Raw genomic sequence first — 24,940 nt, 5'->3', positions numbered from 1 at the left:
GCATTTGGTTTTTCTTGCCTAAGTATAGGATCTTATTTTTCTTATTGGATGGGGCCCATTACTCTAGTGTCAAGATCCTTCTGAATCTTAAGTTTGCATTCCAAGGTGTTAGCTATTCACCATAGCTGGGGGTTGTCTGCAAATTTAATGAGTTTCTCTTCTATCTTCTCACCTAGATCATTAATGAAAATGTTGAAGTGTACTGGGCCTAAGACAGAACCTTGAAGTACCCACTGCATGCTTCCCTCCATGTAAATGTAGTTCCATTAGTCCTGAACTTTATGTGACACTATTTCTATGAATGCAGGAAAGAAAAAAACATAATTTATCAATAATTCTATACAAAGCCAATAACACTACTTTTGATACAATTCTATGCAAAATATTAGTGATTTTTATGGTATTGCTTTTAATGTCCAACTTTCAAAAATCTAGTAAGCAAAAAAAAAAAAAAAATCATGACTTTCAAGCATTACAAAATAAATTTTGGGAGGATTATATAACTCATTATTTTGCTTAGACTTTGAGTACAACAGAATCTTAACCACCTATACTGGGCTGGTTTTCTCCACACAATTACTGTATGTCTTAAATCTATTAGATTTGTTTCTCATAATAAAACAGAATTGCAGTAACATCCACCCATCCATTTTTTACAGTCTTGAATGAAAACACAGAATCCAGTAAATGGTGTTTCTCTTTTATTTAAAAACAGTGCTTCATTACCATTTGCAAAGGATGAAGAAAGACTCCACCTCCCTTGCTTAGAGTTTATAAAAGCCAGCAACATGATCAATAATTTATACACATGGATAATACAAAAAAAAAGAATAAAAGCTAAAGAGCTAACTACTCTGACCTTCACAATTCCAGCTACTTGATAATAATAGGAGTAACCCAATGAATACTGTATGGTTTGAAAGCTACTGTACAATATGATACTTGAACAGGGGCAAGGGGAGGGAATAGGGATGTTAGAGATTGCCACAAAGTCCTGGGATGCAGCTACTACTTTTCCAGAGTCAGTCAGGAAACAGGAATCTGGTCAAGTAGCCTGGGCATCCTGGGGAATGATCCAAGGAGAGGGGAGCATCTAATTACAATGCATCCTATGTCCCAAAAGTACCTGGCAAAGAAGAAGTGCAATAGATACTGCACCAAGAGCTAAGCCAGTTCAGGGCATATTAGATCTTCTTCTGACATTACCAAGTCTGCTTTGGTGGTCAGTAACCCTCTGCCATCTTGGGACTGCCCTACAGTTCTGCCTCAACTTTTGTCATCATGCCAGGGTCACGCCCCAGGTATTTACAAACAGTACTAAAAACAAAACAGAAACAAAACAAAAACACCAAATTAAAACCCAGTAAGATTACTTTATCACTTATTGAATTCCAGGCAAAAAAGAGCTGCCAAAACGGTGACACATCACTCTACTGAATATATAGACTAAATTCCTTCACAGCTGCTTCTCAAAGCAACTGCAAAATGCACTTGAATATTCTGCTCCAAAAGAGAGAAAACCAAGTACGAGGCTTCTGATTTTCCTTTAAAGAAGTCAATAATTAATTGACATGAGGCAGACTACAAGTCATAATGAATACTTCAGTGGACGGCTTTAAGAAAAAATAAAGCGGCAGCAAATCTGCTATTGCTAAGGACCGGGCCATTACTCAATTTTCATTCTTGTTAACAGGCAGTGTTTAGGTTCTATATATCTAGAAAGCCTCACAATTGTCCAAGGCTTGAAGTATCATCTGAGCTAAATAACTGCAGAGGACCGGCGTTGGATTGTTTCTCTACCATCATGGCAGTAAGTTCTGCAAATTGAGCGCTTATGAAAATTTGCTTTTCAGAAGGGGTGCCAGGGATACAGTCCAAATCTTGTGGTTATATAACCAAATAGGTAGGGAAAACGGTACACTGAGGAAATACCCTAAAATATTAATAGTTTAACTCTGACTACCAGAACACAGTTTGCCTCAATAATTGGAGATTTAGTTTCATTAGACTGTAAATAAAAACCTTAAAATAGGGTGGGTGAATAGGAAATGGAGCAGAAAAGGTTGGGTTGACAATAACAGTAACATCACCCAAATAGTGTTTTATGCAACAATGCAACGACAACAACAAAAATCAAGTATACTGGCGTATACTACAATCATGTTTGAAATTATCAGGAGAAAATCAGAATAAAAACACACACAATGTTACATTGGTTATTAACCTTGTCCATTAGCAATTTTGCCTTCCTATTGTAAAACCCGTTCAGACAGTCAATACACTCCTAAGCCTGTTCTCCACCCCACCCCACCCCACCCCCCACTGCAATGGATTCCTCAGATGCTAGCATGCTGGAGAATGACATGCACGTTCTATTTCCCAGGCTGCCTGCACACTCTTTTGCAGCACAAGACACATCCATCCCAATCTGGTCTTGAAAGCTGAAGTGTCCTGCTATATATCTACTAGACATCTATAAATGGAGGTGGTTGGAAGAGGATTTGTAAAGCCTTGAATTTGTACCACCACCTATGAGGATGTTTCAACTGTTCTAGAAATCAGAGGGTAAACATTATTTTACTAAAAGTTTGCTTTGTTGCAAAGTTAGTTCAGGCTTTGAAAAAATCAAGAGATAAGGTATTTATAGGAATAGTGTACTTCATCACATATTTGTGTTTCACAAAGAGGCGAATGCTTTGTTCTTTCGTTTTATAGCTAAGGAATTAGACTAGAGATATTTCTTGGCTAAAGGTGCCTTACAGGGCCAGTGATATTACTCAAGTGACAGCCAGGGTGATTTGAGCGTCAATCCAGGAATAATCTGTAAAAGGACTCCACTTTTCTTTCATGAGGAAAAATTAATAAAATTATGGAATTTGGAGGATTTATCAAGATTGCATTGTCTTCCATTTGTAAATAAAAAATAATTCAATCCAAGAATTGTGTTAGAGCTCTGCAGATTGTATCTTTCTCTATATCAACACAAGATTCTTTTCACAGTTGTAATTCACTGTGGAACTCTGATGTGTCTTATTCGACAGGCAGCAGTAAAATCACATCTTCCTTGAGATGAATGTAGCTGGAAAATCTGTTTTTCCTTCCTCATCTCCACAATTTTGTGACAGCTGTAATATTCCTATTCTCTTCTCATTTTAAGCTGGATATACAAAACAAACTTAGTAACTGTTATAGCAGATTATCTTTTTAAAAAGTGTCCAACAGTCTAATAGCTTAGTGCCCACTTTGTTCAGAAAAATTGACTCTTTCATTAAGATCTCCTCTTTAGCAGTCCACACAAATCTCTGGTAAGCTAAAAGAGAACACAATGGTAGTGGAACTAAAGATCATGAGTTGTATATGACTGGAACAGTGGACTTATGTGATATCACTGAAGGTTTTCAAATCTCCTTGCCCATTTTGACATCACTGTGGAGCAAAAGATAATAGCCAACCACCTATATCTAGTTGAAAAGTCCTCCGATACTACTTTAGTGCGATGAAGAAACAGGGAATTGTGCTTTTGTAATGGGTATGGCTTTAAAGTTATACAAGATGGTACACTTGATCACAGCCAAAAGTCTGAGATGATGGACTTTAAGTTAAATCAGTGTGGCATCTGCAGGAGATGTTGGGAAAAAATAATGGAAAAGTACAAGAATAAAAAAGGATCCCTTATGCTATTCTAACGTCTATAATTAGTGGCAAAATATTTGAGAGCCTTGGTTTGCTTGTCATCCAATTGCATGCGTTATCAATTTACAAGACTTCCAACTGTAGTAGAAGAATGAGTATTTCAGGAAGATATTCCAGCATGGGACAATCTTCAGGCTTAGAGTTTTCCTGAAGCCCTTTTTCAATTCCAGATTGGCAGTATTGACCCAATTAAGCAGTTTGTCTTCAGACGGGCAATCGTTAAGACTCTGGTTGCAAATCAGAGTAAACGTTAATTATGCCTTTATGTTATGTTTGAAAGTAGTTCATTTCCAGATACCAATGCTAACACAAGCATGGTTTCCAAATTAGTGTTATGACAAAAGGAAGAGAGAAAAAACCTCCTACTCCCACTGCTTGCCTTACTTTTCTGGTCCAGAATGCTTTTTTTCATGCATTTTTTTAATAACATACTTGCAGCAAAGCTAACTACCTCAGGGTTAAAAATGAGAATCTTGTACAATGGAGTATCAAAGTAGCAAGCTTTTCCCATAATCACTAGTCCAGAACCTCAGAATATGTAGATCTGTGCAATTAAACTCGGTCTTTCTAAAGAAAAAAAATATTTCCATCATGGCTCCGAATTCAACAGTTATTGTCCCAAACATGCTATTCCATCAGAAAAGAGGGAAGAGTGGGAAGAGAAGAAAACCAAAGCAACGGAATGATTAAAGTAAAGCTATGGTAGAATTAAAGATAGGAGTTATGTATTTGTTATGTGCCTTGTCCTCTAAAATCATTATTAGATGAAGTCTTTGGGCAGCTTTGAGTAGTTTTGTCTTGAAAATTATAAAAAAAATATTGATGCTGCTGGAGCACAGTCCTGAGCCCATATAAGTGCCAGCTGGTGATAAAAGAGGAGGGTCTTTGTGTTTCCAAGGAGCATGCAGGTTCCAGCTGCAGGCAATCAACGTTATCCCCATTCCCCCAGCAGAGGGAGCTCTTCCTCACTATTCTGGCTCTTAGGCATCAGACCCAGCAAAAAATATCTACATATTCCTGACTACCTTCCATGATATTGAAGCCTAACAGCCCTCCTTAGCACTATTTATCTCTTTTTGTGTGATTGGTAGGATAAACTATGCATATATAGGACACAAAATGCATTATGTTTACCACAGTTAAAAACAAACAATTGAAAAAAAAAGATCAAAAAATGCACAATCTTTGGAACAAAAGAATTAAAGGCAGAAATTTAAAGGAAAATACATATTTAAAGAACATAGTGAGGTATAAAAAAGTATTTCTCTTGTTTTTTTTCTTTTGTTTTCCTCCTCTTCTTGCTATAGAGTTCCTCTACTAGTAAATATTGCAATAGCCAGGCCTCATGAACTGGGGGGAGGGAGCTGTCCCACTTGCAGGGGGGAAGGGCTCATGTCACTTCAGTAAGGGGCAAATCGGCTGTAGCCACCTCGGTATAAACTTGCCTGCAAAAGTTGATAAAAAAGAGGAAATTTAGAATTTTTTTAAAAAAAGAACAATGCATGTAAGACCCATGCAACCCCTATATGATTTAAGAAGCTGTAGAATATCTTCTTTTAAAACTGTTTTCCTGGACTCCAATTGACCTGGAGTTTGGGGTGTCTGAAAGTCTGGACCCATATTTGTCTTCTGGATCAAGAACATTAATCCTAGATTATCTCTAGCAACTTTTCTCCATGTTTTCCTTGAACTAAATTTCTCTTTGTTCCTGGCTCTGCAGTTCTTTTACTGTTCTTCTTCCTAGCCAATTTCTACAAATTTAAAAACATGAACCTCCTGCAAGTTGTCGTAAGAGTTTTTAAAATGCAAATCAGAAGATTTGCAGGCAGACTGCTCTATGATGATTATAACATTTGAGAACATTTAACTTTGAAAAGGAAAGTAGCCAGGTCCAAGTCTTATTGCTCAGCTTGCTAACAAAATTAATGGGATTAATGAACTCCAAGTCCTTCAGCACCAGTATACTCATTACCAAGGTTAAAATCAATTATTGGCTTCATTAGTTTAATTTGTAATTCTTCATTAAAACAGAAACCAGAACAACAGCAACAGATACAAACAAAAGAATAAATTATCCCCTTTGATGTTTGAATGCCAATGTACATGACTGGAATATGGTAATAAATCTCAGACTGTATTTGAGACCAAGCCTGGGAATAATATTATGTCCGGATTTCACTTCCCATTTGGTGATTTGACCACAGCATTCCCTTTACAGTGGGACTGGTGGTTGGCATTAACATTCTCGTACCCTTGTATTACTTTTCTATTATTATTCTCCTATTCATCCTAGCGCGATTTAGCAATTAACCAGTATGCTGAATAACCTTTTATTATAGAACTTCTGAGACTATTCAACGGCCCACACTGTAGACAATATAAGTGATCTTCATTTAATGACCATTCATTCAGTGGCTGCTCAAGCTTAAGATAGTGCCGAACAAGTAGTTAAAACCTTACTCTTACAGCCATTGCAATTTCCCAAGGTCATGTGATCACAACTTGCAACTTCCCTGCCAGCTTCTGACAAAGTCAATGGGCAAGCTGGCAGGAAGCTGCAAGTGGAGTCCTTGGTTAACAATGTCAAGAGACTGCCGGAACTACCTTTCATAAGTGACATGGTCACATATTGTTGTTGGGTTTTTTTTTTTTAACTTATGACCATGTTGCTTAATGGCAGATTTTCCAGTCCCAATTAGCAGTGTTAAGGACTGCCTGTGCTTCTTGGTAAAAGTACAAAATCACCAAGGAAGAGAAAAAGCCATACTTACCACAGCGCCAACTCCATAGCTAGCTGCAGGGGCAAGAGCATGGTAAGGGTCTGCTGTGTATACCCTGCCGTAACTAAAACAAAAAGAGGGGTGATAGCAAGAAAAAAAAGTCACTTCAATAAAGGCTTTTCTCATCAGAAGAGATGAAAATCTACAACTTCCTGGCTCCACCCAACCTCTAATTTCTTTTCCTCCATATCTAAAGGTCTTGTTTAACTCTAAAGGAACTATTGCATTGCTATTCTATTGGGCTAACCCCAAGTACTCTGTTGTGGTTTGTCGACTGCCAGCGGAGAGGAGTTAGAGGAGATGGAGGGGGTACCTGGGTTACCATCGGGGCCGGCGGAAGGCTCTGAGGAGCAGGAGGTCTCAGAGCCAGATGCAGAGCAGGGCCCATCTGCTCTCCTTCAGTTTGAGAGATAGCTGTTTTCAGGGCCTGAGCTGAGTGAGGGGAAGGAACTGCTGGGCCTTGTCCCAGATGTGCAGTTGCACAGAGAAGTGTGGAGAGGAGAGCAATGGAGGACTGAGGGCCAGCTATCCAGGAAAAGGCAGAGATGTTAACAAGCCCCTCCCTGGCTGGGATATAAGGAGGAGGGGTATGGGAAGCGTGGTTGTCGGAGACAACCGCTCATGCTCCAGAAGAGTTCCCTCCAGCGGATTCCTTGCCACTAACCAGGCTGGTCAGGATTCTTTGTGTTGGGATTGAAGTGCTAATTGAGGCTCCCTGAAGGGAACTCAAGAGACTGCTTGCAAGTCACCTAAGGATGGGTGAGCTGGAACTTTGTCAGTGAATGCAGTGTATTCCTGCCTTTCTAAATAAAAAGAGGTTTCTCCTCACAAGTAGGCTAAGTAGGTTGAGTGGGGCTCGTGAGGGCTGAGTCAGAACATACTCATAATTTAATACTTGAAACAAAAAGGCTTCATTTTAAAAGAAGCACTTTTCACATTGTGGTGGTGGTGCTTGGGCATGGGAAGATTGGCCTATCATAAATATGTGTTGAGTTTTATGCTGGAAAGGTATCCTTTGTATAATAAAGTTTCATAATTTTAGACTGAAACATATATAAACCTATAAGATTTACATTAAAATTGAGACAGCTGAAACTGATCATCCCTGAGAAATAAGTATGAGCAAATCTTGCAGGAAAATGAGGCACCAATCAGGCTGTCCATTTGAAAAAGTGCTCTTACAGTATACCAAGTCCTTTTAGGTGCAACTTCAGAAGTTATCTATTATCGTTGTGGCAATAACACCAAAAAAGACACTGGAAGGTGTATGAAGATGAAAGAGCAGTACAAGAATGAAAGTATAATGTACCATGCTTTCATCCAAGGCTTTATTATGTCATTCCTACTTATGACATCTATCTGTCCTTAGATATAAGGCTTGTCATCAAAAGTGTTTTTAGTTGCTTAGCCAGTGTACATAGCCTTTTCACAGGTAGAAAAAGGGTTTTATTCTCTCTTATCATTACCTTAATGACAAACACACTAAAAGGCAAGATAAGAAACAATGAAGGGAAACTAACCAAGAAGAGAGCAATCTAGAACTGAGGAGAAATTTTATAACGGTGAGAGCAATCAACCAATGGAATAGCTTGCCTTCAGAAATAGTGGGTGTTTCATCGCCGGAGGCTTTCAAAAAGAGACTAGACCACCATTTATCTGAAATGGTTGAGGCAGAGGGTTGGACTAGAAGACCTCCAAAGTCCCTTCCAATTTTATTATTCTATGTTCTAATGATTGTGATTCTAGAGATCAATTATGCTAAGCTACACAATAACTCTCAAGACACCGCTGTATGTACAAGTCAATGATGTATTATTGTATGGCCATAGATTATTGCCAAAATATGGAGCATAGTAAAATTCATCCCTAATGACAATTTTAAGCCATTTTCCAACTTCCATCAAAGCCAGGGCAGGTCACCTGAGGCAAAAAAAAAACCCTACGATTGGGGGTTATTGGTTGTGCTTGAAAACAGCACAAATTCCCTTAAAAATGCCAGCGGGGCTATATATTGCTACCCTAAAGGTTGTTTTGTCTACAGACAAGAACAAGGTTGAATGCTGATCCTGATGCATGACTGCTATCTCTTTTGGAAACACATAAACCTTAGGCATATAACAACTGTTTTTAACTCAATATTTCCTAGCCATAAACCTGGAGGCCATGCTTTTGGCATTTGCAGCAAGGACACATTCTGAGGAATATAAGGAAATGTACTGTACTTTTAAAACAGCGTATTCTGCAGACATGAAAACCACACCTTTCCTTACATACCCATCACTGTAAGCTGCTGCAGCAGCTGCAGCAGCAGTGGCTGCTGTTGCAGTAGCGGGTTGCGCATATCTGTAGGCTGCATATCCACCCTGCAGGGGAAAAAAAGAACTGACTTTATAGATATCTTTCTCCTTAAACAAAGTGGGCTGATCTACACAACACAGGTACAGAGGAAATGTTTCAAACTGCATCAACTCCCATGTCACATTTAAATTATGAAAGCATTCCCCGATTCTCATATATTTTGCTATCTCCTGAATGCATTACCTGATGGAATCAAATGGAAAAGCCTATACTATCGTAGTACTTGTAGGTCAATTTATGAACAAGAATATCAAAAATAAAAATGCTAATACATCTCTTTAGTCCACTCTGATCATAATCAATATAAAAAAGTCTATTGGAGGAAAACAGTTACCCACCAAAGTTGTCCATAATAAATCTTCTAAGATTTTTCCAGGGCTATAAATTCAAACCCAACACCCACACAAACTAATGTTTAGAAAATGAATTTTACATATGGAAATTATATTAAAATGAACTCAGCAAAACAAGTTCTTTATGTCTCCAATAATCTAAATACCACCTTCCTTCCTGTATCTTCTGTCCTGCAGTCTCTTCCTTGCCAATTCTTTCACTTAATTTAGAACTTAATGGCTTTAAATTCACTGCTACATCATGATCTCTTTTTTTCTTGCCAAAATCTCTGTAATAGCTCATCTGATGTTGTACATCAGATTGTAATGCTTAACCTTTAAGAGTCTTCATTTAACTACATATGGCCTTCCTTTTATTTTTGTCTTATGCCTGGGACATCATAATCCTGTCTCAGTAAAAGCAAATCTTTTTTCCCTCTTACATTTCCTACAAACCACGGAAGCTGCCTGATGCTCCTTCCAGTTTTAATTATTTCCTATCTATCATTTATTTTTAAATAGGAAGCTAGTGTGGTACAAAGCAATAGAATCTGTCTTTTTAAGAATGCATCTGGGCTTAAAAGCAATTATCCAAGAAATCAGAAATGATGCAAAGGGATTTTTCTTCTGATAAACATAAATGTGCATATATGTATGAGTTGTAAACTTTCTTACTTATTGACTTGGCTCATGTTCACCTTGGCAGCCATTTAGTAAATGGGCAAGCGTTCAAAACAGCCATTTTGTGAGAATGTTCATGACAAGTTCTCAAAACTACAAATGTGCCTGTTTGTCAGTCTGGCACAGAACTAACTTTAGCGGGTCTGGCTTAAAAGTAATTTTTTAAAGAAGGGACTTTGTTCAGTTATTCATATTATAGAATAAACAGCATGTTTTAGCTATTTTATCATTAATATCTGAAAACTTGTTTCCTTTTAATTTGTAATTCAGCTAGATGCTGGAAGAATGAATTTATGAAATAATCTTGTTTTGGTGCTATATTTATTATACTGTTTGCTTTAAGAATTAACCAGTGCAATCTTTATGAAAAGAAAGCAGATACCTGCACATTTCATTGTAATTTCAGGGCAGAAATACTGTATTTAAGATAACCAATGTAACAATAACAAGCTTCAAACTGTAAAAATCCTGTGCCCAGAAATCTCATCTCACTTAATCTATAAGAGGCCTTTGCAGACTAAAAGTCATGGCAGCAAATAATTATAGTCTTGAAATTATATCAATTAACAATTAGGTTTAAAGAACAGTGTTAAACTTTAGAAGACTGGATGTTTTGATCATTAGCAAAAAATATGAAACCTGTAAAACTGAATAAAGATTCCTCTGAAATTAAAAAAAAAAAAAAAAAAAAAAACCCCAACCCTCATATTCAGCAAGCCAATCTAAATTGGCTGATTGAAATATACCGTTTTTCTATTATTTCAGGCCCACATAGAATTATCAAGCACAGGAATCAGCCTCAAGGGCATACAATACAGAGAAGTAATTTCTCCTTCCCTAATAGTTGTATCAACCATTAATAGTTGTTGTATCAAGTAATTGTAATTACTATTCCAAGTGCCTGTTTTAATTAATTTTACTGAGTTTTGAAGGTCTAAATGCAGAGGAGGAGAAATTGGGAAGGAAAGTCCGTATGTGTTCATGGTACACAATAAGATTTTTCATGAATGTAAAGTAAGTAGGAACAAAGTGTTATCTTCTCTCTATCCAGCTATTACAAGGACATTGGTAGCAGTTACTTTTTTGTTCAGTAATATTGTTAAACATTACTAGTACAAACCAAAAACTAAATTAAAAATAATAAATGCAGAAATAAAATTAAAAAAGAAAAAAAAAATAAGAATATAATAATGGGAAATCTATAGCAATTACTATAGAATAGTGAGGCTCTTCTTTTTCAAAAAGAACAAGGGTCTTAAAATTTCTATTCTTTAGGGCTTTTTGGGGGAGGGGGAAAAGGGCAATGGTACATTTATACAGTTCTGAAATTAGCCATTTCAAATCTCTTCCTGCCACAAAATAAATAACTTCATTTTTCTAGTGCTTCTCCTCATTATACTCTCTATTCTGACTTTGTTTAGCTCTTTATTAATTTCATTCTACTGAGTGTTAGTAGCTGAAGAAGAATTTTATTCCAAGGAGCTTTGCTAAAACTTCAGACATAATGGCATCCCTTTTCTTGATTAAAAAAAAAATCCATATTGCAGAACTTTCAACACATCTGATATTCAGGCATGCTCAGATGTATTCATCTTGGTCTTTGGCAGCACTGATTGCTGAGCAGCTTGTCTCATAATGTGCCTGGTGTGCTCTATTCCCAACATAATTTTTTAAATTTGACATTTGAGATAATCAGCTGAGTTCAGCCCAACTGTGAATATGAGGACAAGATGCAGTTTGAAACTAAAGATTTTTTTTTCAATTTAAGTCGTTTTAACTTGCATTTCTTATAAAGAAAAAAAAGGACTGGAATTAGGGTGGGAAATGGTATAACATTTATTAATTAAATGAAAATGAAAATAAAACTAAGCATGCTGACATTTGGAACTAAAAAACAACCAGCAAAGTCACCACGTTCAGACTCATATTGGCTAGTTCTATCTATCCCAGCATTCTCTTGGGACAGCAGTTTTGCCCTAGGCTCTACCACAAGCTCAGTGAAGTACACAGCCTCAATTACTAGAGCGTGCAGCCACAACGACCTGCTATTACATAAACAGTCAGTCACCACTGGAGTTAACATTCCAAATCTTAAACAATTCCCAGGTACCCCAAAATAAAAAAGAAATCTCCCACCCTAGCCCTGTCCCACACCATGAATGTTAATAATTATAACAAGCAGTAACCCATCTGTTATTATCAGAGAAGGGAACAGAGACTCCACTGAGAGATTTTGAGCAAGATGTTAACATTTCTCAGCTGACTGCACAATAAACAACAAAATAGGAAAGGAAAGAAAAAATAATAATTAATTGGAAAAATGAAGCTAAAAATAGCTGATGTGTATTTTGGGGTAAGCAGGCAATGATACAGATGTGAAATTATTTAGAAAAATGGATGCTCTGTGTATATACATATATAAATGATCATATCTATGTGATGAAACTTGCGTGTTTTTTGGATATGTATGCAAGACTGGGACAAAGAAGAGCTGTAGAAATATCTTAACTAACTGTGAAAATGACTTCTAGTTAGGTTTTAGCCTGAAGCTAAACTACTTGCAAACAATCATGCCAGCTGGGTCACCTATTCCTTCTTTTTCTATGCATCCCACTTTATCTTTTTGCTGTTTGGCCCCCACAACCACACATGGATGCAAAGGGAGCAGAAATACACTGGTATAGAATAAGTCCTTATCCTATTCCCCCCCTCCCCCATATATGTGTGTGAGAGAGGAGCATATGAGGTGGTTAAGAAAACATAAAATAACTACTCCCAATCATCGGCAATTATCCGTTCCTGGCACATGGGATTAGTCAATTAACCAAAGGGAGCAGCTGACATCAGCATGATGTCATCTGAACATGTTCATTAGATCTACATTACATAAAATCAAGAAATAGAATCAAAAACATATTCCTGACAAAAGAACATTGGCATTTAATTATATCGGTAGACGATGCCTGCTTGAAAAATTAGCAGATCAACTTCAGCTAGGGTAAGAAAAAGCATAATGTGTACACATTTCCCCCCAATTTAAAAGAATTTTAGATGTACATGGAGTATGTATGTATGTATGTATGTATGTATGTATGTATGGTATTCAGCTTTGTTCGGGTATTTTCCCACGTCATTGTAGTTGTGCTTTTAAAGTTGTAGCAACGTTTCGGCAGAATCTCATCTGCCATCATCAGGCTTCTGTATTGTTGCTTACTCCAAAAAAGGTTTTTGAAATGTGAAATTTTAGGGACTCCTAATTTGCCCTGTCAATGTATTTAAAACGCCATGGAATAAGTCCAAGCTACTTACAATATCCACAGTTCCTGCCGCTTTGGCAGAAGGAAGTTGCCTACTAACTCACTTTTTTTTCCCTCCCCTTCACTGCCTTCCATCTGTTTTGTATTTCTCTGCACCCAATCAAATATTATTTAATTCACTACCGAATATTCCAGAATTTAGCAAACTTCTGTTAATCAGTAAAAGACACAGATCATGACCAGTTATTTCATATTTATCTGTATCTGGACAATAAAAACCTATGTTTCAAATCACATAATCTTTGTGATAAGTATGCCAATTTTTTAATTATTTAGACTGAGTTTTTCATTTTTCACCTTGAGTGGAATACCTTAAGAAGGCATCATTAAGCATGTGATGACAGATTCTTTTGTCCTATAGGTAAGGCAACCCTGAGGCTCTGTTGCAAATAGAAAGGAGGAAGAGGTTGCTATAACACGACGGTGATCAAGTTATCAGAAATAGCCAGATAAATGGAAGGGCCCTTCACTGCACAGTGTCTATTTCAATGTGGGGCAATAGATTAGAACAAGGACTGTCCAAGTGCCGCTTTTAGTCACGGGGAAGATGGAGATTAGTTTCATTCATTCTGTCAGGAATTCATTTAAGCTTGATATGTCTCAAGTGCTGCTATAAGCATCTATTATTAACCTTTCCCCCATCATATGTAAACTTGAAGAGATCTACAATATGCAACAGGCTTCCTGTTTGTATTCTCAGCACAATGTTAAACAAGTACCGAAATGAAATCTATTGCTCTTCACAGGTCTTATTAAGTCAATGGAAATAGCAGGTATCAAGGTAAACTGTAAACAAAAACACACCAAAACACATCTGATATTATATATTCCAATAAATGAATAAATATTAATAAATGACAAGTATTTTTTTTTCAATAAAGCACAAGCTAAACAAATGTTAATGGGCAAGATCATGTGACAGGGGTCAGCCAACATTAATATGCAGATCTGTCTGTCTATCACTTATTGGCTGTCCATCCTACCACAGGGTAACTTTGGATGGTTAGGTCGATATTCAGTAGCACAGCTTGCCCCAGTCTAATCATGATTGTCAAGGTTCTCTCTCTGAGATGGAGAGGAAGAAGAGGATGGCTGTGAATTCAGGAACCCTCCATTTCTAGGGAATGTCCATGCTTCAGATAAAATTGCATTTTCCCCAAGAAGAATTAATGAACATATATTAAGGATCCTCCTGGAGTCATAGTTTTTGCTTAAGGAGCAAATAGCAGCCATGGCACTGAGAGACTTTGCAGATTTATCTAGTATGCTAATTTCATCCTTTTCTGGGTTGAAAAGTCTTTCTCTCGGTCATCTCTAAATGAACTACTGCAATGAGTTCTACATGGAGCTGCTTTTGAAGATTACTTGAAAACAAAAGTTGATCCAGAAGGTGATATATAAACTGTTTCGCCTATATGAGAGTTCTATTTCATCAACTATAGTGGTAATCAGTTGACATCTAGATACAATTCAAGGTGTTGGTTGTCACACATAAAACTCTGTGACTCAGGGCCTAGCCAGCTAAGGAATTGTCCTTTTCCTTTGATTACCTCCTTTGGTCTCACAATACAGCAGGAAACAAGGGGAATTGAAAATTTATTCATAGGATATTGCTTGAAGTTTCTCTTTTTGCTCTCAAATAATAGACAAGGTTTCTTTCCAAGATGCAAGTTGGACAAAATATGCTTGATTTTCATACATGTAGTCATGACTTTGCCAGAACATTTGCTCCTGTGTGACGAATATATAATGCTGGAACAGATGAATTTCTACTTCATTTAATATTTGCAGGTGCTGATTCATAAACTCATTTCTCCATCAATGTATGCACGATAAAAAACTATTATAAATCATATGTTTGGAAGCTTTTCCCTGAAAGTACTGAGTTAATCCTAAATAAATACTTTTAACACCATAAGACATATGCTTAGGAATATTTAAGTATACTATCTAATTTGAGGGTTTGGGACAGTAGATTCAAATGTTGAAAACAAAATAAAACAAAAATAAATAAGAAGAGGATCCCATCTATTCAAATAACAGACCTAGATTGGAAGCTCTTAAACATGAAAAAGTAAAATCTTTCAGAATATACTGAAGAATATATTTTTATATTTATAAATAACAGCAATTCCTCAAATTACTCTGGGATCATAATAATTGCTACTGACCATGTTTCTGATCTGTCAGCATTTATCCAGGGAAGACTAGGTCACACAGAAAAAGTTCTGAGAGAACTAGCTTAAGCCATATGCAGATGCAAGATTTAAACTCTCCCAGGAGATTAAATTTAAGAGAGTCTTTTTTTCCTCACCAGAATGATACACTTTTGGGCTGCACCTCTGCAGAGTCCCGGTATTAATATGAGCAAAAAATATTCTGCCACACAGTAAGCGTGTAAAAATTGGCAGAGCACTCTTATCGTGTTGTGAAAACACTCCAAAATATTCACCACTGTAGTACCTGGAGCTTCGCAGATGGAAAATGAAATAGGGGAGATGTCCTAGTTTTTCCAATAGAAGAGAATATATGGAGCTCAAAGTTGAACAATAGTATCCTTGGTGCTCTCTGAGTTTGCAGACATTTCAATAGAATAGAATAGAATAGAATAGAATAGAATAGAATAGAATAGAATAGAATAGAATAGAATAGAATAGAACAGAACAGAACAGAACAGAACAGGAGAGAATAGAATTTTTATTGGCCAAGTGTAATTGGACACGCAAGCTATTTGTCTCCGGTGCATAAGCTGTCAGTGTACATACAAGTAATAAGTGATAAATCATGATCATAGTAATTGTAAAAATACAATCATCATAAACATCATGAGTGCTAGTGAATGTAGGGTTTGCTTCCTGTTTATATATAGTAGCTTCTCCTGCCAGAATTGGTGGGGGTATTGTTTTCTCCTTGGTAATTCTGACTTGGTAGAGTTGGCTAATGAAATATCTGCAAACAAACAATCAAGCTCAGAGAGCACAAATATAGACAGTTTTTATTGTATAGCAAACAAAATAAGAATAGGGGAAACTGGGAGAAGCCAAGCTGTGGTCTATGTTTTCCCCTTGATTTGGTGATATGATGGAGAGTTGGGGGAAAGCATGGCTTGCAGTCTCACAAAACTGAGCTCCGCCACATGTTAGCTGATCTCCTTTAGGAGGTTTATATGCTGGACATTCTCAGACCCAGAAATAGCTGGACTTGCAAGCTGGGGAGAAAAATGGATTCAGAGTCAAGAGTTCTCCGTTCAAGGCCAGGATCTGCAGAGTCTCCACTTCTGTTTCAAAGATTTAACTTGTAAAGACCTCTACTTTTGTTCTGTGACACTCATGAAACATTATCATGACACCTTACAGTCTGCCTCTTGTTTAGAAGGCAGTATCTTGACACTGCTTATTATTGAGTGTTATTGTATTTTAGAAAATAGTTGAGAGTCAATGATTTCAGTGTTTTTTTTAAATACCCTGCAATTAATGTGTTTACTTCTGTACTTCTCTACAATAGGTTATTTATTTTTAAAAGCACAAAGCATATGACTAGCATTCCCAAGCTTTCTTTCAAGAAGGTTAGCATATATGCTTCTGAGAAAGTATGGATAAGAAACACAAAAGAAAAAAATATGACATGCTTGTATTATGCTTGTTGCATACACAAAAAAATTTCCTAGTTTGTTACCTATGTTTGGAAAAACCTTCCTATATGTTTTGGGACTTGTGCAGCACTGAGACAAATGAGAGTTTTGATCATATGCTCACAAACATATCTTGGCCTTTTTTTTCTTTTTAAAAAGACTCTGTTCCCATCTCTAATTGGAACTGTTAGTATGAATTCAAATTTTTTTTTCTTTATCCCACTGCAATCCACAATCTGATTGGTTGGCAGGTCACACTGGCACTCCTACCTGAGGTATTTTAGCGCTAATGATTGGTTCCTGTAAGACTATTCTATAACAGAACACAGGAAGAGCAATTCAAAAACACAGCTGTGGAGGGAAACAATCAGACACACACAAAAAAAAACCCCAGCAAAGGGGCTTACCAGCCTTTTCTTTCCTTAGGATGCAAGCACATGTTTCACCAAAAGGTTTGGTCCTTTAGGATGACTGCTTTTGTGAAATAAATAAACCACACACTAGTGGAAGCTGTGATCAAAGCTGTTACTTCCCACACCCACCCTCTGCACCCTGGGCCTGCATTTTTAATGCCAGGGAGCAATAAATCTTTAGATTGGAAATAAAATAATTAGGAATGTTTGCCCCAGAAAAGAAAAGGAAGACAAGGATAAGAAAATGATAGAAAAGCAAAAGATCTAAGCGGAGACCACTATTTTCTCTTTCATATCATCTCAGTTCCATATCTTGCTATTAACTGAATTTCATGGAAACAATTTTGTTTAAACCTTCCTTCATTCCTGCTTTTAAGAAATGCTTTCTTCATTCCTCCCATAACAGTGACTTCCCCACAGAGGCAAGAAAATGAATTGCTGGTGAATTATTATGGAGTAACAGCACCCATTTGATTCATGCCAATTATAACAGCAGAAAGCAGATGGCTTAGAGTTACTGACCAAGATTTTACTATTATGGTTCACTTCAATTAGCAATGAAAAGCAATGGGGAAAGTTTGGTTTGCCCACCTTGAGAAATGTATTTATTCTCACTAGTCTCAAAGAATGACATATCTATTTGAATATTTTTTTTAAGAAAAATTATAATTTTAAACCTTAAGTAAATATCAAGGCTATTTTGCAATAGGGGACATTGCGCTGGGGTTGGGGAATTACCCAGCTGGATACTTATTATATTGCATTAAAGCACAACTCAAGGAATGGCCTCCATTTGTTTATATTCTCATTGCATCTCCTCTGTATCAGATAATAATTCAGTAGTGCTGGGGGAAGCGGGAAGAACAGCTATATTTTGTCTACACAAATGGCATAATGAAATCCAAACAAGATAGAAAAGTACACAAGCAATGCCTACAACAACTTGAAATAGAATAATAATTCTATGTATTATGCAGAATATCTCCCTAATTATTTGTATCAAGGTTCTGCAAGGGAGATACCTTTTTAAAAACCCATAAAAACTGATAGGCTAGAAGCAAGAGAAGATTGTCCCACATATTGTCTATATAATATGCCTTTTAAAATGAAATAGTTTCAATAATAAGCTTATTTCATTCATTATGATATCATCACAAAGATCCTGTCTGTCTCTTCCACTGACATCACAATCAGAATTATACTTTAAATTAATTTACTGAAGTTTTATTGCCAACTGGTATTTTAGCTGATCTAATCAATGCATAAAGTATTCTTTATTTATTGTCCTTTTGACCAGAAAATAGCTACAGATTTTTAGGTAGTAAATAAATAGATTTAATGGCCTATATGCTGATTTAGAGCCTGCATTTGTTAAGTTCTAAATCTTGCCTAATTTGATGACTTCCTTCTGTGTTTTGACTGCACTTCTTATAAATCCGAGCTAGTGTAGGCATGGCCAAAGTCAGCATCTGGAAGGCATCAAATGGGGGAAGCCTGGTATAAGGACAGCTGTGAACTAGACTAACTGATTGAGGAGATACAAGAAAATACTCTTTTAAAATTAATTTTTGACTCAGGGGAAACAAGTAAGGATATGATATATCACGATCACCTTTAGGAGATAGTGTCAAAATGCTAACCAAAACATTTATTACTTATTTATTTACACTTGGGTATAATATTGAACATATTGTAAAAATCCCACACTTTCACCTAACCCTAACCCTTAGTCTCCAATCCCTACATAAATTTTCAAAGATCTCAAGAGAAGAAAGGAAATGGATAAAGAAAAGGAAGGGTCTGAGGCAAGATCAACCTTTTTATTTTGGGTAATCAAATTATGCCAATTAAAAGGGCAATGATGAAAATTTTCATTTGCTAATTGTATCTTAGGCTGATTAGAACTACACTGTATCTTTGTGAGTATATTGAACCTCGCAATGGTCAAAAAACCCAGTTCAGGTTTGCACTGAAGGTCAAGTGCAATAATAAGAAACATGCTTGCATTCTTTAATATATAATATGTATGCATGTATGTATGTATGCATGCATGCATGTATGCATGTATGTATGTATGTACAGGGAATAAGTAAATTAAAGAAAATTATATTTTGAAACACAAAATTAAACCAAAAACATCATCATCAACAAGAGGAACAGCAACCACAATAATAATAATAATAAAAAAAGGCTGGCTTGTTATGGGTTGGAGATGAGAAGGCTCCAAGTGTATGTACTTACATAGAGGTCAGCACCGTAAAATCCGTCCTGGTAAACCACACTGCAGAAAATCCACACAAAAACAAAACAAAACAAAAAAACAAAACAAAAACAAAAAGAACAGAAAACACATTCCGGTTATTGAGGACGGCAGCATGCACATGCATTTTACACAGGCAGGTGATGTATGAATCCATAACCTGGGCTTTCGGGCAGGAGCAATTCAGCAGAGTTTGTGTTTGCGCACGCACGCACGCTAGACAGCTCCATGTCATCTTCCATGGCATGCAGGCGGGCAGGGCAGAAGGGCAGACAGTATGCAAAGGGGGGATGGGGAGAAAACAACCTTGATGCTGTACAATAGAGTGTTGTTGTTTTAAAAATTCAATGCTTTGAAAAGAGAAAAATACAACTTGAGAAACCTCAACTCTTGTTATTAACCTGGAAAGGCTTTAATTAACCCTCTAAACAAATGAATCAACTGCTTTCATGTAACGGGCTCCGAGTAGAACAAGCAAGGTCATTGGGAGTAGTTCATCCAGTGCTGGGGTCCACCTAGATCAAAAACACACCAAAAGTTGTGTACTCATCTGCATCTTGCAGCCTTGTGTGATCACTTCTGATATCCATACATCACCTATTTTTTGTTTTTGTTTTTTTTACATTAGACATGCAATAAGTTTTGGCCGATCACACAAGCATGCAAATTATGATTATTTAGCATCTAAAAGTACTGATTTATCCTCAGAGTAAAAACCCCCAAATCATTCAATTCTGATCAAAGTAAGCAAAAATAAATGTAATAAAAATACCCACAATGCATTGCTTTCACAAGCAGAGATCATGAGCTAAAAGGGTTAGGTAACTGATCCAAGGCTGCAGAACTCGAAAAATAAGAAAGGGGAGTCCCTGGATAGATAGCAAGGATACATTCTACGGAATGTACCTAGCTCCCTCCTTTCGAATCTAACAACTACTAAATAGTTTGTTCTAGCACACCCAGAAAGAAATGAACTGTGAAATTACTACAACTTATTAGAACATTTCATAGAGCTTTGCGTTGATAGGGCAAAAGATCAGGGAAAGATAAGAAAGGAAAAGAGTTTGCCACAGCCCTGGTTATGAATGCATGCTTTGCACAGCTTACTGTAACTTTAATCATTTGATAGATGAATGCTAAATCACTCATATTAAAAAGCATTAGTTCCCCATATATGAGAGCCTTGTGTGTATGTATCTGGCTTACCAGTTAATGTTATCACAGGCTAGGAGACAATATTACTTGTAATTTTTTTTCCATATGCCAACTGGAGTGCAAAATGATGCCAAGCTTCTCTCACACTGATCAGAACACACCCACCTATAGGAAGTTACAAACAACAAGGCTAGGATAGCTTGGCTATAAATTTGCTTTATAATCATCAGTTTTTTACAGTGATGCAAGTTTAAGTTATTAAACTAATCATGCAGCATTGCACTCCACTTCCTTTTTAAACTACAGAAACATAGCTGATCAGCATAAATGTACTCCATGAAAATTTGCTATAGAAAAATGATGTCAATTCAGCAGGGAGAGTATGCCATTTATAATATGGATATATAATATTGATTACGGTGAGGAGGCAAAAATGGCTATCCTTTTTATTGGGGTGCTTTGAATTTATAAATCCCCTACTGTAAATTAGTAAGTTTGTAAGATGAATTTCAGTTTTTGCAGCTTACAAAAACACATCCTTTCTTGCTGTTAAGCACATGGAGAAGACATACAATATTTACTTGTATTGAACTGCTTTGCAAAGAATCTTCTCCTTTATCGTATATCAAGAAAGCATGAACCACCAAACCAAACTGGTACTAGACTACAAGGAATTCTATTCCCTTCCTCCCCATCTTTTAAATTTATCTGGACTGGGACTTCCCTCTATAATAATTTTAATACAAATATTATAATAATAAATATTATTATAAATATTATAAATTCAATTATAATTTTATCTGGATTTGAACTTCTATTTTTATTGTTTTAGAGATATTTATATATTACAATTTTAATGTTTTTATGCTGTAAGCCAGGGGTCCCCAACCGCCGGTCCATGCGGACCCAGTACACTGGGTCAGCGGAACAACCCTTACCGGGCGCTGGTTGCTGGGCGCCGCCATCTTTTTGAGTAGCGCTTCCGGGTAGAGCTCACCGGAAGCGCTGTTTCGGCTATAAAAAGATGGGCGGCGCCAACGCTCGATGAGCTTTCCGGGTAGAAAGCCATTTCTACCCGAAAAAGCTCACCAGAAGCATGCGCCATATCTTTTATGAAAAACAACGCTTCGAGTGACGTCCCCCCCCCCCTGACGCCTTTTAAATACCGTCATAAAAGATGGCGGCGCCCAGTCATGATACCCGGGCTGACATGGTCGCCCAGCTGATGTCGGACCGGGCGCGGCGTCGAAGGTTGGGGATCCCTGCTGTAAGCCATACAAGTCATTTTGTTATGAGATAAGCAACAAAAAATTTAATAAATAAAAAAAATATTTATTAATAAATTAAACTAAATTAAAAATGAATATCCTGAAAAACATTAAAAAGGATAAAGGGTTATCCTGAGGATCATTATTGAGAGGAGATTATAAAACTGCCTTCATCTGAAATATTCAATTTAAATCTTATTGGGATTTTTTTTTTTAAAAAAAAAGCACAACTCCAGTGAATTAGTTTTCTTTTCTAGGAATTTTAGCTGTTACTATTACGGATAATTACAATCAACAATTTCAGTTGGAAGTTTATAATAATTATATCTGTTATTAATTATATTATAATTATATCTGGATATCAATAATTAGGTATTAAAAGGTACCCCCATGAATACTATGTGATTAATGGAAGCTATCCCAGCATTTCTACCTATACAAATCATATAGGATGCTGAGTGCAGATACATGTTACTTAATATGGTAGAACCTTAAAATATATTTACATAAACCATGGAAGAAGGGGGAATACAGAAAATAACTATCCAGTAACTGCACCGTGTTTGTAGACTAAAATGCTAGGCTATTTGGTCACTAAGATTTTATAATAGTCCTAGCACAATCTGGAGTATTTCACCAAATTCTAATTAAAAGAGAAGAGATCAGTATCCAACCGTCTCTTGGTATTTTCCTTTCTGCTTAGATTTGTTCCAAGAAAGATTGGAACTTAGTCTTACATTTTTAATGCAAATGAAATCTTAGAACTAAAACTGGCAACAGAGATACTGGAATGTTGTCAGTCTTGAAAAAATACTTAAAATAGTAAAACAACCAATGCCTTGAAATGATAAAAGCAGCTCACTGCTAAGCTGTTATGTTACTGAAACTATTAAAATCTAAGGAAGCAATATGTTGCTTATCCTGGTTTGGGCTTTTTATTCTAGTTTAAACAAAAACTACTCTTGGTTACATATCTGTTCAATCTTTGTTTAACCCTTCTCAAAACATCTCTAATCAAGAAAGCAAATCCATTGTGGGTAACTATTCTGTTCTGTCTGACCAATTTACAGGCACTGTATAATGAAGCTAATAAACAATGCTTGTCAGTCTGGGTAATTCAATGAAATTGGACTTCAGAGAACAAGAAGTAGCCTCACTCCACAGACTTTACAATTTTAGGAAACTCTTTTTATAAGATTATTTCTTCATTTTTTTCCAGATTATTTTGTGCTGCCAAAATATTGTTACAAGCTAGAACAATTGGCAAATTATTTTTGAACACTTTTTCCCCCACTGCTGGGTTGCCAATTTAATGATTTTTTCTTTCTGGTCATAAATGTAAGTTTTAGATTGTCTTTTCCAAGTATGACGGAGTGCAGAGCATTATAGTGTTGGCACCTCCTGTCCCTATTTTCAATCCATTGAATGTCCTCTTCTGAAGATCACTGCTGGGTGGTTTTCCATCCTTACCCTGGGTAAGCTGGGATGGCTGTTGGAGGTACTGCTCGTACTGCACCGTACACTGTCCTTCCTCGTCCTCTCAGATGGGCTCCCCTAAATGCTGCCGCTGTGGTGGCTGCAGTTGGGTAAGGGAAGCTGGGTACTGTGAAGACAGACAGACAAGGAAAAATATGAGAAGAATCAGTTCCTCTGCCCAGTCAATTACAATCATATTTCACTAGGCTTATGCACAACTCCATAGAGGTGGAATGTTTTGCACCTGTCCTGCGAAGGAGCATGCTTAGAGCTCTGAAACCCTCACATATCTCTTGCTATGACATGATCTTGAAGGAAAGGTAGGGTTGCAGAGAGGCCTGGCATGCAAGGGATTATTGTTGTGTCATGCCTTCTTCATCACAAACTACAAACTGTTTCCCCTTGTCCTCCACACCATTTTGATAATGCCATGCAGTCTGGTTAGAAAGTCTCAGAAGCACATAGAGTTACTACTAATACAGGCAGGTAATAACTCTTCCATTTACTTCGAATGGGGATGCTTAAAATGCTTTTTTCATAATAAGCTTAAACTTGTAAATTAAGAACATGTGTGTGTGTGTGTGTGTGTGTGTGTGTGTGTTTCTCTTTCCAACTCAGTCTTTTCCATCACATGTCATTTAAATATAAAATGATCAAAACATCCTAATGAATGCAGCCATAATTAATGATGAGGTTTACCAAGTTTACCAAGAGCCTACCTTCTGGCAAAGCTGACCATTAAGTGGTTCCATCTATATTGGGCCCTGTTTTATTACACATCATGCTGGAGTAAACTGGCCCAGGGCAAAATGATATTGAAACCTCAGAAGGTGGCTGGGAACACAATGTAATAAAGGGATATTTACATGGCACCAGTCAGTCACAAGGCAAAATGAACCCAAGGTGCTTCTAGGAGCATGCCACAAGGGGGCTTGCAGTGGACTCAGAGTTTAGTAGCATGAATAACATGTACTTTGAAGTGGGGCCTGTTACATTGCTAAAGTCAAGACAATTGGACCTTCCACTTTCACTCCCTCCCATACAAATTTATAGCAGCCTGATCGCCCTGAGAAACCCTAGCCATAAACAAGCTTGTAAAATGCATTGCAAGAAGGGATGAATCACTCCCACTGCCCAAAGAAATAGCATTTCTTTCTGCCAAGGCCCATCCTTTCAAGTACATATTATACAAACTGGAAAGAAGAGGGCGAACAGATCACTGTTTACTCAAGCACAGTAACAATACAGGGGCCAATAGGGGCTACTTACTGATTAAAGGAATGTAAGTGTTAATACCCCCCCTTCCTGACAGGGGCACTGCAGCGTCATTGCCCAGCGAGACATCTGCTTGAAAACTGGATGCTAATTTAATTTTAAAAAGAATAAAAAATGTAAAAAGGTTATAAAGAAATAGCAGATTGAGAACATAAACAATCACCACTGCAGTCAAATGGCAGAAACAGAAGAATCAGTATTAATATCTACCTGCATATAATTCAGGTCCATATACAGCTCCAACTACAGGACTCAATTTCCAACCTGAAAAAAATAAAGACAGATGTGAGCACCTTTGTCA

At 36.9% G+C, this 24,940-nt stretch overlaps 1 protein-coding gene across 25 annotated transcripts in view; it reads right to left on the bottom strand.

Moving 5' to 3' along the window:
- Positions 1-688: 688 nt before the first annotated feature.
- The window catches only part of RBFOX2 (RNA binding fox-1 homolog 2), a 257,017-nt gene continuing 232,765 nt past the window's right edge, over positions 689-24,940 (bottom strand). For 7 of the 25 annotated variants that reach the window (XM_026694942.2, XM_087968365.1, XM_087968369.1 and 4 more), the window contains 7 exons: positions 24,850-24,903; positions 24,634-24,726; positions 23,359-23,491; positions 19,447-19,486; positions 8,748-8,836; positions 6,465-6,537; positions 689-5,138 (listed from right to left, as the gene is read on the bottom strand). In XM_026694942.2, coding sequence (XP_026550727.1) covers positions 5,094-5,138; positions 6,465-6,537; positions 8,748-8,836; positions 19,447-19,486; positions 23,359-23,491; positions 24,634-24,726; positions 24,850-24,903 — 527 coding nt within the window. In that variant the 3' untranslated portion in view covers positions 689-5,093. Of the gene's footprint in view, positions 5,139-6,464; positions 6,538-8,744; positions 8,837-17,061; positions 17,106-19,446; positions 19,487-19,761; positions 19,981-20,671; positions 20,786-23,358; positions 23,492-24,633; positions 24,727-24,849; positions 24,904-24,940 lie in introns of those variants that run through there. The other 18 variants (XM_087968363.1, XM_087968367.1, XM_087968376.1 and 15 more) reach the window with 9 other exon arrangements.

Source organism: Notechis scutatus, chromosome 6 (assembly GCF_049901735.1).
Source record: "Notechis scutatus isolate UNSWTSFEM ecotype Mainland chromosome 6, rNotScu1.2, whole genome shotgun sequence".
NCBI classification, from domain to species: domain Eukaryota; kingdom Metazoa; phylum Chordata; class Lepidosauria; order Squamata; family Elapidae; genus Notechis; species Notechis scutatus.
Note: the sequence above shows the minus strand (reverse complement) of the source record. Positions and strands in the feature narration are given on the sequence as shown.